The sequence below is a fragment of the Canis lupus genome, chromosome 20 (genome assembly GCF_011100685.1).
Source record: "Canis lupus familiaris isolate Mischka breed German Shepherd chromosome 20, alternate assembly UU_Cfam_GSD_1.0, whole genome shotgun sequence".
NCBI lineage: Eukaryota > Metazoa > Chordata > Mammalia > Carnivora > Canidae > Canis > Canis lupus.
In genome coordinates, this window is record NC_049241.1 from 40679082 (window position 1) to 40693014 (window position 13933).

The following is a 13933-nucleotide window of genomic DNA, read 5'->3' on the forward strand; positions in this document are numbered from 1 at the left end:
CAGCCTTTTCCCTTCATTCTTTCACCTCTCTGCCCTGAGCTAATGCCATAGAAACATCCACAATATATTTTCTAACACAATCAAGATAGTTGATTGTTCTAAAAGCCAAAAGCAATCTTGACTTTTCTTTTTTTTTTTTTCAAAGATCTTATTTATTTATTCATGGACACACACAGAGAGAGAGAGAGAGAGAGAGAGAGAGAGAGAGAGGAGAGGCAGAGACACAGGCAGAGGGAGAAGCAGACTCCATGCAGGAAGCCCAACGTGGGACTCGATTCCGGGATTCCGGGATCAAGCCCTGAGCTGAAGGCAGACACTCAACTGCTGAGCCACAAAGGCGTCCCAATCTTGACATTTCATATGGGTTTTGGGGTCACTGTGATCTGATGTCACCAGCAGGGCTTTGCTAATAATTAGGCTATCGATGATGCCCAGGTGCATCCAGGGGAGGTAAGGGAGACAAGTTAATTTGTCCTTATCTGGTAGGTGGTGAGGCTCCTGAAGCTGGGCTTTTCTGGCATTGTCCCAACTGGCAGTCACAGTTACTTTTGCTGGTGCTTCTCACATTGCTGCAGCTGTGCAGAGACACTTGGACTTTGGCTTTAGAGCCACACTTTGTATAAAGGGGTGAGGGGACAGGGACCCACTCCCATGTGGATGTGGGTGTGGCCAGTCTGACAGGAAGCTGAAGATTTGGGGGTTTAAGGAAGGATACTTTATTCCTGGGAAGATATTTTTGGATGACCAGATAGGAATTATGATAAAAAAATAACAATAAAATAAAAACATTGTTTAGAGATGAAAATTTTGTGCCCTCTGTTAGGAAGATTAATTCAGTGTTATGCCTGCCCCCTCATGCTGAGGATTTAATCTCTCACTGGTTTGGAGAAGGCCACATGCATGTTTCTTGAAGCTCTTCTTGGCAGCACCCTGTCTCTGAGACAGTCCTACAACCTCAGCCTTTGCCTGGAAGCCCCTGTGAAGTGCATTTGCATTCCAGCCAAATGACAGCCATTCCCATGGCTCAGGATGACTTTCACAGTCCATGCTTCTGGATAATTTGCCCTTTGAAACAGCTTCCATTTTAAAATGGAATGTATGGGTTCCTTGGTGTTAGTGGTAGTAGATATTTCTATTCCTTTGGTTGTTCAATAGGTGCTAAATCAAATAGGGAAGCCCTGGAAGACATATCTGTGAAGGGAGCAGAGCAGATGGTGAGGAACTCCCTCCTGGCTGGCACTTCCTTTTTATGATGCACTTTGAAATGCCACCTGTTCCTGATAGATCTCTTTTCTCCCTGGTGGGGGTAAGGGTGTAGGGAAAGACCAGGGCCCTCCTCAGCAACTTCTCTGTCACGGACAGCATTAAGCAGAAGCCAGACAGCAAGTGTTAAAACAACCAGCCAGTGATAAGGCCTCACCCAGGCACAAAGGAGAGTATAACTGGGTCAAAGGTGAGGGGCAAACAGTGGGATATTGCAACAAGCCTATTAGAAGCTTCAGTGCCATTTCTGCTAAAAGGTTGTAACATCTCCACCCACAGTTCTTTCCCTACAGTTCTTTTTTTTTTTAAGATTTTATTTATTTATTCATGAGAGACACACATACACACAGAGACACAGAAACATAGGCAAAGGGAGAAGCAGGCTCCATGCAGGGAGCCCAATGTGGGACTTGATCCCGGGACTCCAGGATCACATCCTGGGCCAAAGGGAGGGGCTAAACCGCTGAGCCACCCAGGGATCCCCTCCCTACAGTTTTTTTGAGGCTGGAATCCCCTATGGCTTTTCTAACCTTTCCATGGGTTCTGTCTTATTTCTTTATTCCCATAAAACTCAATATATAGTGGGCAGGGGTTTTCACCCCCACTTTCAGATGTGATAGCCAACTCTCAGACAGGGTAAGCTGATCTGCCAAGATCACTGACAGATTGATAATAGTGTGCAGAAAATAGAGTGATGTCTGGGTGTCCATAGGCCTGAAGAAAGGTTCATGATGCTATCAGAGGCTGTCCTGGGGCTGCTTGACCCAAGCTCCAGGAGGCCTGTACGTACTACAGGGTCAAAGCCCGGCAACTGGCCTCACAGGTACCATACAGAGTCCCAACAAGCTCTGGGAGAGCCCCAGGGTCAGGTATTCCCTCAGCACTCTCTTCTGCTTTCTCTGCTCTAGTGAGCATATAAGCCTGTGGCTCTCCAGCCAGGCTCTCCCTTGCTTCCCAGGTTCTGTCCTTGCCTTGAGGGGTCTGCCAGGCAGACCCAAGGTCCACTGAAGAATCTGACACTTTCTTGGGACACAGTGTTCTGGGAGGGGTGGTTCACAGGTGCAGAAACAGGTGGTCTGGGAATTAACTGCTCCCTGGGTCATAGATGCTTGTTAAAATAGAGCAGTCTTCCTAGACCAAAGGCAGTAGCCACATGAGGGAAGCTGAAGGACAGCTCTATAATAGAGGCTGAAGGACAGCTTGGGTGATGACAGAGAAAACATAGTCTACTTCCCCAAGCCTTCCTGTCCAAGAGGCTCATAAACACTTCTAAGGCAAAACGGAAACTGATAATGGTAGATACTAAATGAGCTGGGAAGACTGGACCAGAGGGGCCGGCACGTGGGGTGGTCAGATGACTAACAGGTTCCAGGAGAAGGTAGGCGATTGGAGTGGCTTAGAGATACCCTTTGGGCAGAGGAGAGAGGTATTGCTGCTGGGGCTAAGTCCACTCCCCCACCCCCAGTAAGCAGAGGGTATCAGAGGGCAGAAGGTGTGTATAAACTGGGAAATCTGGGCCAAGAACAGGCTGCCAGAGGAGTCGGGAATTTGAGTGGTTCCTTTCTTCCTGGAAAGAGAAAAAAGAGAATTGAGAATTGAGAATTGGCCCCATTGTGTTTATGTATGCCTGTGGTTGGTGATGTGGCAGTCTGTACAAGATTTGACTGCCTGCTGGGTAGTGACTCCTAGGCCTGGCTTGGAGTTGAGCACCTGTCAGTGCTCTGGGACCTCCTCTTCTCTGCCACAGTCTCTATATTTCTCTGGCTTTTCAGGGTCTCTGCTTTTGGCTTTTTCACCCACCATCACTGTTGGCAGCTATTTCCTGGTTACCTGCTGCCTGTGGGTTTGGTTGCCATGGTAACCTCCAGTGGTGTAGTTGGACAGGCTTGAATGAAGGCAGTCGGGAGGGTAAGGGTAGAAGAGGCAGGATTCAGGGCCCTGGTATTTCTCTTTTGCTCTAAGGCACTCTTCTTTGGCCAGCTCAACTGGGCATTCATGAAGGCCCTTGGGACTCCACTTGCAACAGAAGGGCATCCCAGAAGGGGCAGAGATGGATCCTTACTCTTGGACCAGATGCTAGGGAAGGGAGCCACATAGGGCCTGGACAATTTTATTTTAGGCTGGTCTGTGGAAACAGGTAAGGAATAGCTATGGGGTTCGTGATTTCTGTGGCTCTCATTTCCTCCATGTCCAAAGATGCCCTTTGAATGTCATGTTTGCTCGATGGATGGATGGCCAAGCTATCAAGCAATTGATAGCAAACCAGCCTACTCCTGGCAGAGGCTGATGGAGGTTCCTTAGAGTGACTGCGAGAACCTACCCACACCCAGCTCTGTCATCAGCCCTGGAGTAGTCTTTATCTTTTTTTTTTTTTTTTAAGATTTTTATTTATTTATTAGATACAGGGGGAGAGAGAGAGAGAGAGAGAGAGGCAGAGGGAGAGGCAGTCTCCATGCAGGGAGCCTGACGTGGGACTCAATCCTGGGTCTCCAGGATCACACCCTGGGCCGAAGGCAGCGCCAAACCGCTGAGCCACCGGGGCTGCCCTATCTTTTTTTTTTTTTTTTTTAAGATTTTATTTTTTCACCCATGAGAGAGACACAGAGAGAGAGAGAGAGAGGTAGAGACACAGGCAGAGAGAGGGAGAAGCAGGTTCCACGCAGGGAGCCCAATACGGGACTCAATCCCGGGTCTCCAGGATCACACCCTGGGCTGCATGCGGTTCTAAACTGCTGAGCCACTGGGGCTTCCCACCTTCCTCTATCTTATTTTGTGATTGAGGTCAGAGTCCTAACTGTACAGGCACCTGTCCCCCTTTAAAACATATAAAATCTGAAGAATGAGCAAACTAGGGAGTGGAGTTGTGAATTTGCCTTTCCAAAGGGTCGGTTTGTAGGATTATTTGAAGCAGGTATGGTGGTGCAGTGGGAGTGACATGCAGGTTTTCTGAGTATGGGCTGACTCCTGGAACACTTGGAAGGGTCGATCTACTGAAGAGCAGAGGAGAGTTGACGAACCCTGCCCCTGTTAGCCTCTTACTGCCCATCTTAGTGAAGTGTTCATAGGCTGAGATTAAAAAAAATGCAGCTTTATTTTTTTAAAGTTTTATTTATTCGGGGATCCCTGGGTGGCTCAGCAGAGAGGCAGAGACACAGGCAGAGGAAGAAGCAAGCTCCCTGTGGGGAGCCCAATGTGGGACTCAATCCCAGGACCTCAGGATCATGACCTGAGCCAATGGCAGATGCTTAACCACTGAGCCATCCAGGTGTCCAGAAACACAGCTTTAAAGAAAAGGACTCAATCCTGAGACAGGGGTCAGGAGAGCAGTTTCACTGACTCTGCTTCCTGTGTGGAAGCATTCATTTATTCATTCAGTAAACCTTCCCCAAGAATGTATAGTAAGGACCCAGCAGGAATCAAGGGACACTGTCCTTCCTCTCACAAAGTAAATTGTGCATGACTCCTCCCAGAGGTCAAGGCACTTGTCCAGGGAGACACTGCTGTTTGAAATCACAGTGTCTGGCCTAGAGCATGGATGGTTTCTGTACCAGTGGGGTTTGGTTGCTCCTGTTTCCAGAAACTAAGCTCCCAGCAGCACTGAATTCCTGGGTGTGTGCCAAACCAATATGAGAGGTCTTAGTGCTGATTTTAATTAATAGTGGGTAATTACCAGGTGGAGCTTAACCGTCCCAAATGCCTTGGAGGTTCCCGAGCCTACAGCTCGCCACTTCTGTCTGGGCCCAGCAAGGAGAGGTCGGGTTCTGTCCTATGCCCACTGGGCCTTTCACCAGCACTCTGACTCAGGACAATCGCCTTTTTCTATTCCCTTCTGATCTGGTCTAGGTGAAGGGAACAACTTGGGAAATGGTCTAGCCTCTCCAATTCACCTATGCCCACTCCGTAGCGGTAAAGGATAACAGTGCCTTGTGGTCTGCTCACCTCCACCAAACAGTGGGCCCAGGGTGGAGTGTGGGAAGAGAAGAGGTGTGCAGAATCCTGGTGGGAGTGCTCAAAAGCAGGAACAGACTCACAGGTGGTTTCTGCTCTGGGCCTTATACCAGTTTCTCGGGAACCTCCAAGGCATTTGGGACGGTTTGGGACGCCTGTCCTCGCGGCTGTTCGCCGGCATGAGCCACATCCAGATCCCGCCGGGGCTCACGGAGCTGCTGCAGGGCTACACGGTTGAGGTGCTGCGGCAGCAGCTGCCCGACCTGGTCGACTTCGCGGTGGACTACTTCACCCGCCCGTGCGAGGCCCGCCTGCAAGCCTCCAGCCCGCCCGCCGCCCCTCCTTCCGGCTCCCAGGGGCTGGAGCCCAGCCCTGGCCTGGTCGCTGACGCCAAGGCGGACAGCGAGTCGGAGGACGACGAGGACCTGGATGGTAGGCGGCGGGCTGGGTCACTGTTTGGCCCAGTGACTCTTCCAGGCTTCTTTCTCTGCCTGTGGCTCCCAAATTGCTACATCATTGAAACTCCTACTATCTACCAGGCCTAACCCGTTTGACATATCACAGGCCCCCTGCCAGACTTCTGAGGGTCCTATTGTTCTGCCACCATTCCACCCCGTGAGCCTCTGCTCTTGCTGTCCTCTATGGTCAGATGGCTTTCCTCAAGATTTTCCTGTAGTAGCGTCCTGTCCAGGCCTCGGAGTCAGCCTGAATGTCACCCCCTTAAGTGGGCCCTCTCGCTCTCCACCGCAGCCAGAACCGCACTGAGGTTGCAATGTGTGTGCCAGGCGTCTGGCTATCTGGCTCTAGGCTGTGTCCCTGGAGCCTACCCAGTGCTGGCAAACAGGTGGCTCTTAGCGAGTACTGAAATCGAAACAAGTGAAAGGTTTTTGGGACTAGGTGGGAAGCTCTGACGACTCCCTTTAGCGGGGAAAGCACTCACTCCACGACTCGACCCGGGACTGCACGGGGCCTGCGGGCGGCCCGGTGGCGCACGCGCACTGGGGGCCGGCGGTCGGCGGGAGCGCGCACGCCCGCGGTCGCGTGCGTCACAACCCGGGCTCCTGCCCCGCCCGTCCCGCCTGCCCGCTGGTCGGTCTCCGCGGCGGCGGCGGCGGCGGCGGCGGCGGCGGCGGCGGCGGCTGCCCAGTGACAGCGGCGGCGGCACCAGGCCGGCCGTAGTAGCTTAGTGTCGTGCGGCCCGGAAACGCACACCCGGCGGAAGGGCGGCGCGGCACGAGGAAGGCCAGAGCCGGGTCGCGCGGGAGGAGACCTCGCGGGCGCCGCGCGAAAGGCCGGCGTGAGGGAGCGCGGAGGCAGTGGCCGCCGGCGGCCGGGACCCGCCTGTCCTCGCGGCTGTCGCCGGCATGAGCCACATCCAGATCCCGCCGGGGCTCACGGAGCTGCTGCAGGGCTACACGGTTGAGGTGCTGCGGCAGCAGCCGCCCGACCTGGTCGACTTCGCGGTGGACTACTTCACCCGCCTGCGCGAGGCCCGCCTGCAAGCCTCCAGCCCGCCCGCCGCCCCTCCTTCCGGCTCCCAGGGGCTGGAGCCCAGCCCTGGCCTGGTCGCCGACGCCAAGGCGGACAGCGAGTCGGAGGACGACGAGGACCTGGATGGTAGGCGGCGGGCTGGGTCGACGTTCGCGGTGGGGGGGCGGGGGGCGGGGGGCGGTGCAGGGGTCTCCAGGGGTCTGGAGGGGCTGCGGGGGCCGACCACACGGGGCCGGGACCTTGGAGCTCTCTGGCGGAGTTTGTCGGGCTTCCCCGAGCCGCAGGCGTGAGCCCCGCGTGCGCCGCCTCCCCGCTGAGCTCGGCGGCCCTCCGAGCCCTGGAGCGCACCGAGGGAGTTGTCAGATTGAGCCTGGGAGAAAACGTGCGCGCCTTCGGCCCGCGTGGTGGCGCGGAGCCCACGTCGGCCTCGCTTCTGCTGGGGACCCTTCGCTCGGTTCGGTTCCGAAGACAAGGACGCTCACATCCACCGGCTCGTCTTTAATAACCAGGACGGTAACTTTGTTTGGGAATCGTTCATTTCGTGGAAAGTTGTGGCGAAAACTTTAAGCATAGGCAAAAGTAGAGAGAGAGAGAGAGAGAGAGAGAAGGTGAACTGCACCCCTCCCGATGCCATCATCCACATTCAACAGTTTATCCGGCACAAATGTTTCATCTCTCCTTTTTTTCCTTTGCCTTGCTGAAGTATTTTAAAGCAGATCCCAATCAGTCATTTCACCTCTGCATAACTGGATTTCTTAAAATATTCTTAGTATTTTTTAGAATTTCTTAAAATATATGTATTTCAGCTTCGCTAAAACGATTGGGTCAAATTTGGTGAGGGTAAACAGTAACTTGTTTGACCCGTAGTTTATCCTGTTTAGGGTGCAGGGAGAAAGACAAGTTAACACTTTTTACATCAGATTTAAGCAAGGTTGTCAAAAACCAATTCCATTTTCCTTGGTTGCTTCAACATAGGCTTTGTCAATTTAACAATAGAATTACCCTACATTTGAATCTCCGAAATTTAAGGAGGAAAACAGAGACGTAGTTAGAGGCTTAGTGTTATTAGAGTATGCTGGAAAAAAAAAAAAACCAGAGTAGTTCTGAGTTGAATCCACATTCAGGTCACACCAGCAAGGAGTTAATTATTGGTCATCGCTGTTGGAATTTGTAAGCTTCAGTGTTGTGGACACCTTCCCATAGTTTATTTACTATTAAGAGTAGAAATGGTTCTTCAGTGTTTCTTTGACTTTTTACATGTTAAACTACGAGATTTCACCTTAAGCCTAGAACCAAATCGTTATTTCCCAAATCTCTTCCACAGATTTAATTTCCGGCTAAGCCAATTGATTAAACCTATTTGATTTCAGATACACTTATCTTTAAAATGGGGACAGTGACAATGATCTCCCAGGGATAAATGCCTTTAAAAGTTTTATTTCGGGAGGGACTCCTACATTCGTTTCACTGTCATAGCCATAAAAAGCAAAGCTGTAACCTGCTTTGTAAAATTTTTATGTACACAGATTAGTATTTTAGAAATTAGTTCCAGATGAGTAAAATGGAGTTTACAGGTTTTGTGTTGTGTCCGCGTTCTTTGTCATCTTTAGTATCTTTAGTTTTCAAAATTGAGTTGATTTAAATCTTTGTAACCCTGTGCTTTATTTTATTGGCATGTAAATATTTGTTGTTTATATCTCTAATGTGGCTGTGCTACGTATAATTATAGAAATCAACACAAGGTGAACTTCTATTTACAGATAATAGACTAAAAATACATTGCGCACAGTGAGATACCACTTCACACCCATGAGGATGCCTATTAACGAGAAACAAATTGCAAGTGTTGGTGAGAATGTAGAGAACTGGGAGCCTTTGTTCATTGCTGGTGGGAATGTAAAATGGTCTAGCTGCTGTGGAAAAACAGTTTGGTGGTTCCTCAAAAAGTTAAACATAGAATTACCATATGATCAAGCGATTTCACTGCTATGTGTATATCCCAAAGAATTGAAAGCAGAGAGTCAAACATAGAGTTATATGCAGGTGTTCATTGCAGCATTATTCATAATAGCCAAAAGGTAGAAACAACCCGTATCCCACTAGCAGATAATGGTTAAATTGTGGCATATACGTTCTATGAAATAATTCATCCTTTAAAAGAAATGAAATTTTAATATATGCTACAACATGGATGAGCCACAAACACATTATGCTAGTGCAATATGCCAGACACCAAAACACAAATATTCTCTGATTCTGCTTATATGAGGTATCCAGAATAGGTAAATTCATAGAGATGGAAAGTAGGATAGAGGTTAACTGGAGTTGGTGATGAGATGTTACTGTTTAATGGGTATAGAGTTTCTGTTTGGGATGATAAAAAAGTTCTGAAATTGAATAGGAGTGATGGTTGCACAACACTGTGGATGTACTTAATGCCATGAGTTGTACACTTAAATGGTTAAAGTGGCAGGTTTTTTGTTAAGTATATTTTATCACAATTTTTAAAAAGACCAGAAAAGAAATACATTACATATCCAGTGATTAGGAACATTAAGGTAATAAGCCCACAGTACCTAAAATAAGAACTAGCATATGTAGAGTTGGATCTGTGTATAGCAAAGGAGATTTTCTTTAGTATGGCTAACCATCGGTTCAGTTTATAAAGTTGTATGCTATTTGAAACACAAAAAAGTTATTAGCTGTCATTGGTTTGTTCTAATAACAGTGTTTTGATGTCAGACAGCACACCAACTATGAAATATTGTAATGAGTATTTAACTCTTGGGAAAGCCTGAAGACTTCAGACTTATTAATAAGTTACTATAACGGCATCCTCATGAGAACAATAAATTGACAACATCCAGACTGATTTACTCTGTACTTAACCATAAAACACTTACACTTGTGGGTCTCCCGGTGTGTATATTTACTTGGTTATATATATATACACACACACACACACACACATATGTGTATATATATTCAAGTACTATGTTACTCACCCATTTAGAGTTTATAATTCAGTGGTTTTATTCACAAATATGTGCAGCCATCACCACAGTTTTAGAACAATCAATTTTCATCACTCCAAAAAGACCTCATACACTAGCCATCAATGCCAACACCTCCACTCCCCTCTAATGTGTTTTCTGTCTATGGATTTGCCTGTTGTGCACAATTCATATAAACAGAATCATAGAGTATATGGTCTTTTGCTCCTGGCTTCTTTTGGTTAGCATGTTTTCAAAGTTCATCAATATTATAGCATATATTATTAATATGTTTCTTCTTTTTATTGCTGAATACTATTCTGTTGTATGGCTGTACCAGATTTTGTTTATCCAGTCATTAGTTGATGGGCATTTAGGTTGTTTTTACTTTTTAGCTATTATGAGTAATGTTGCTATGAATATTCATGTATACAAGTTTTCATGTGGACATGTTTTCATTTCTCTTTGGTATATATACCCGGGAGTAGAATTGTTTGGCCATGTGGTTAACCTTAACCTCTGTGTTTAACCTTTTGAAGAATTGCCAGATTGTTTTCCAAAAGTGACTACACCATTTCACATTCTAACCAGCAGTGTGTTAAGGGTTCTAGGGGCACCTAGCTGGCTCAGTTAGTTAAGCATCTGACTCTTTTTTTTTTTTTTTTAAGGATTTTATTTATTTATTCATGAGAGACACAGAGAGAGGGGCAGAAACATAGGCAGAGGGAGAAGCAGACTCTGCGAGGAGCCTGATGCAGGACTTGATCCCAGGACTCTGGGACCATGACCTGAGTCAAAGGCAGACACTCAACTGCTGAGCCACCCAGGTGTCCCTGGTGGATTCTTTAGGAATTTTCCCTAGCATTTTTTACTGCACAGTGTATACCTCTTAACACAGGAGTTGGTGCAAACAACACTAGCAGAACTTTTTTGAAATTGCTTAATAATAATATTCCTGAAGATTTTTAATAAATATCTCTGCATATCTGGATCTCTTAGCAGGATTTGGACACTGTTTGAACCACCTTCTCCTGAAGTTCCTCTCCCTCTTGGCATTTGTGTCTTCATTCCCCTGGCTCTCCATCCACTACTTGGCCTCTTCTCTGCCCTTTAAATGATAGTTCATGATCTCCAGAATTTAGTTTGTTACCATTTCTGCTTTAGTGAGCAACTCTCTTCCTGAGCATTTTTACTGCCTTGAACGAGGACTTTCATAATCAAAATTATAGCTTCAGTATTCTCTGCTGATACACATGCCTGTTCATGCTCATTTTGCTAGCTGGTCATCTCTCATTCATCTCTCAAACTCCTATGCCTAAAATGGATGTAATTAATTTTTTGTTTCACTGCTATTTCCTCTAATTTTTTAAGCAATAAACCTAGGAATCAGTCTTTCTCTGTCTCACTCTCTCATTTTATTCTCTGGGCTCTCTTATCTTGTCCTTCCCCACTGTCCCTGTCTTGGGATTGACTTTTATTGCTTCTCAGCCATATGCAGCTGAGCATCTATAGGCCTCCCACTTATCTCTCCTCCACCCCATCCATTCTCTACACAATCATCAGAATCACCTTTCTGCCACCACCCCCCTTTTTAAATTGTGGTAAAATATACATAATGTAAAATTTACCATTTTAACCTTATTTTTTAAAATATTTTATTTTTAAGTAATTTCTTCTTATTATTATTATTTTTATTATTTTTTAAGTAATTTCTATCCCCAGTGAGGGGCTCAGATTTTACAACCCTGAGATCAAGAGTTGCATGCTCCACCAACTGAGCCAGCCAGGTGTCCCCCATTTTAACCATTTCAAGTATACAATTTACTGGCTTTTTTTTTTTTTTTTTAAGATTTTATTTATTCATTCATGAGAAACACAGGGAAAGAGAGAAGCAGAGACACAGCCAGAGGGAGGAGGATGTGTCATCCTCCTCCCTCTATGCAGGGAGTCCTATGTGGGACTCAGTCCCGGGTCTCCAGGATCACACCCTGGGCCAAAGGCGGCGCTAAACCTCTGAGCTACCCGGGCTGCCCCTTCAGTGGCATTTATAACCACTTTGTTTTCTTTCTTTTTAAAATTAAATCTAATTTTTTATTTAAATTCATATTGGCACCTGAGTGGTTCAGTGGTTGGGCGTCTGCCTTTGGCTCAGGGCATGGTCCTGGTCCCGGGATCAAATACCACATTGGGCTCCTTGTGAGGTCCCTGCTTCTCCCTCTGCCTGTGTTTTCTGCCTCTGTGTATCTCTCATGAATAAATAAAATCTTAAAGATAAATTCATTTACCAGCACATCATTAGTTTCAGATATAGTTTTCAATAATTCATCAATTGTGTATAACACCCAGTGCTCATCATATCATGTGCCCTTCTGAATGCCAATCACCTGGTTATCCCTTCCCCCCATCTTTTTTTCTTTTTTAAAGTAAGCTCTAGGCCCAACATGGGGCTTGAACTCACAACCGCAAGATCAAGAGTCAATATGAATTTTGTGATCAGTTTTTTCATTTCTGTAAGAAAGCCTGTTTTCTTAATGTTATCATCAGAGTGTTTGTGAACTTATACGGCTACAACTAATTTTTGTGTGTTGATCTTATGCCCTGCAACTTGTGGATTCTTTAAAATAATCTGAATAGTTTTATTTGTTCCTTTTCAATCTGCTTTTTATTTGTCTCTCTTGCCTAATTGCTGTGACTAGGACTTTCAGTACTATGCTGAATAGAGATGACTCAAGTGGGCATCCTTGGGGCACCTGGATGGCTCAGTTGGTTAAATGTCTACTTGCAGCTCAGGTATTAATCCTGGGGTCCTGGGATGGAGCCTCATGTCTGGCTCCCTGCTCAGCAGGAAGTCTGCTTCTCCCTTTCCCTCTCCCTCACTTATGCGTGCATACTTGCCTGTGCGCACTCTCCTTCTCTCTCTCACAAATTAATAAAGTCTTCAAAAAGAATAAAGTGTGTATCCTTGTCTTCTTCCTGATCTGGGGGGAAAGTTTTCAGTCATTTATTGTTGAGTAAGATATTATTTGTGGGTTTTTTAAAAAATTCTCTTCACTATGTTGAGGAAATTCCCTTTTAAGAAATATTTTAAAATTTTTTATTTATTTGAGAGAGCAAGAGAGAGAGAGCAAGTGAGCACAAGCAGGGTGGAAAGAGGTAGAAGGAGAAGCAGATACTCCCCACTGAGTAGGGAGCTGGACGTGAAGCTCCATCCTAGGACCCTGAGATCCTGAGCTGAAGGCACAGACTTAACTGATTGAGCCACCCATGTGCCCTGAGGAAATTCCCTTTAATTCCTGGTTGTTGAGTGATCTTATCATGAAAGGGTGTTGGATTTTGTCAGATGCTTTTTGTGCATCAATTGAAATGATCATGTGACTTTTTCCCTTCATTCTTTTTTTTTTTTTTCCTTCATTCTTTTAATGTGGCATATTATACCAATTGATTTTTGCATGTTGAACCACTCTTGCATTCTCGGGATAAATCCCACTCAGTCATGGTGTAAGGTATAATCCTTTTAATATGTTGCTGGATGTGGTTTGCTGGTATTTTGTTGTCATGAATTTTTGCTGCATTTTGTAAATCAAGTGAGTGTATATGTGTGTATATATATATTTATTTATAAAAGCTTTATATATTTATTCATGAGAGACACACAGAGGAAGAGACATAGGCAGAGGCAGAAGCAGAAGCAGGCTCCCTGTGAGGAGCCTGATGTGGGACTCGATCCCAGGATTCCGGGATCACACCCTGAGCCAAAGGCAGATGCTCAACCACTGAGCCACCCAGGTGCCCCTCAAGTGAATATATTATACTCATTTTCCTTTTAGGTTGTTTCCAGATGTTTGCTTGTATGAACTTTTTTATGTATGTGGGCTTTTAAGAAAACAATTGATTATTTTTTATTTTCTTCTTAAGATTTTATTTTTTTATTTGAGAGAGAGAGAGCAAGAGAGCAAGTGAGAGAACACAAGTAGTGAGAGCTGCAGAGGGAGAGAGGGAAGTAGGCTCCTTGATGAGCAGGGTACCCGACCCAGAACCCAGGGACCTAGAACCCAGGGATCATGATGTGAGTGGAAGGCAGACACTTAGCTGATTGATCCACCCAGGCACCCCAACGATTGATAATATATGAAAGTAGTTAATTTAGGGACACCTGGGTGGCTCAGCAGTTGGGTGGCTGCCTTTGGCTCAGGTCATGATCCTGGGATCTGGGATCGAGTCCTGCATCCAGTTCTTGC

General features: G+C 46.3%; 1 protein-coding gene across 1 annotated transcript in view; it reads left to right on the forward strand.

The window, feature by feature from the left end:
* The first annotated feature begins 6319 nt into the window (after positions 1-6319).
* PRKAR2A (protein kinase cAMP-dependent type II regulatory subunit alpha) overlaps positions 6320-13933 on the forward strand; it is a 111577-nt gene continuing 103963 nt past the window's right edge. The window contains exon 1 of the mRNA XM_038566512.1: positions 6320-6828. Within this exon, the coding sequence (XP_038422440.1) occupies positions 6576-6828 (253 nt within the window). The 5' untranslated portion in view covers positions 6320-6575. The remainder of the gene's footprint in view (positions 6829-13933) is intronic.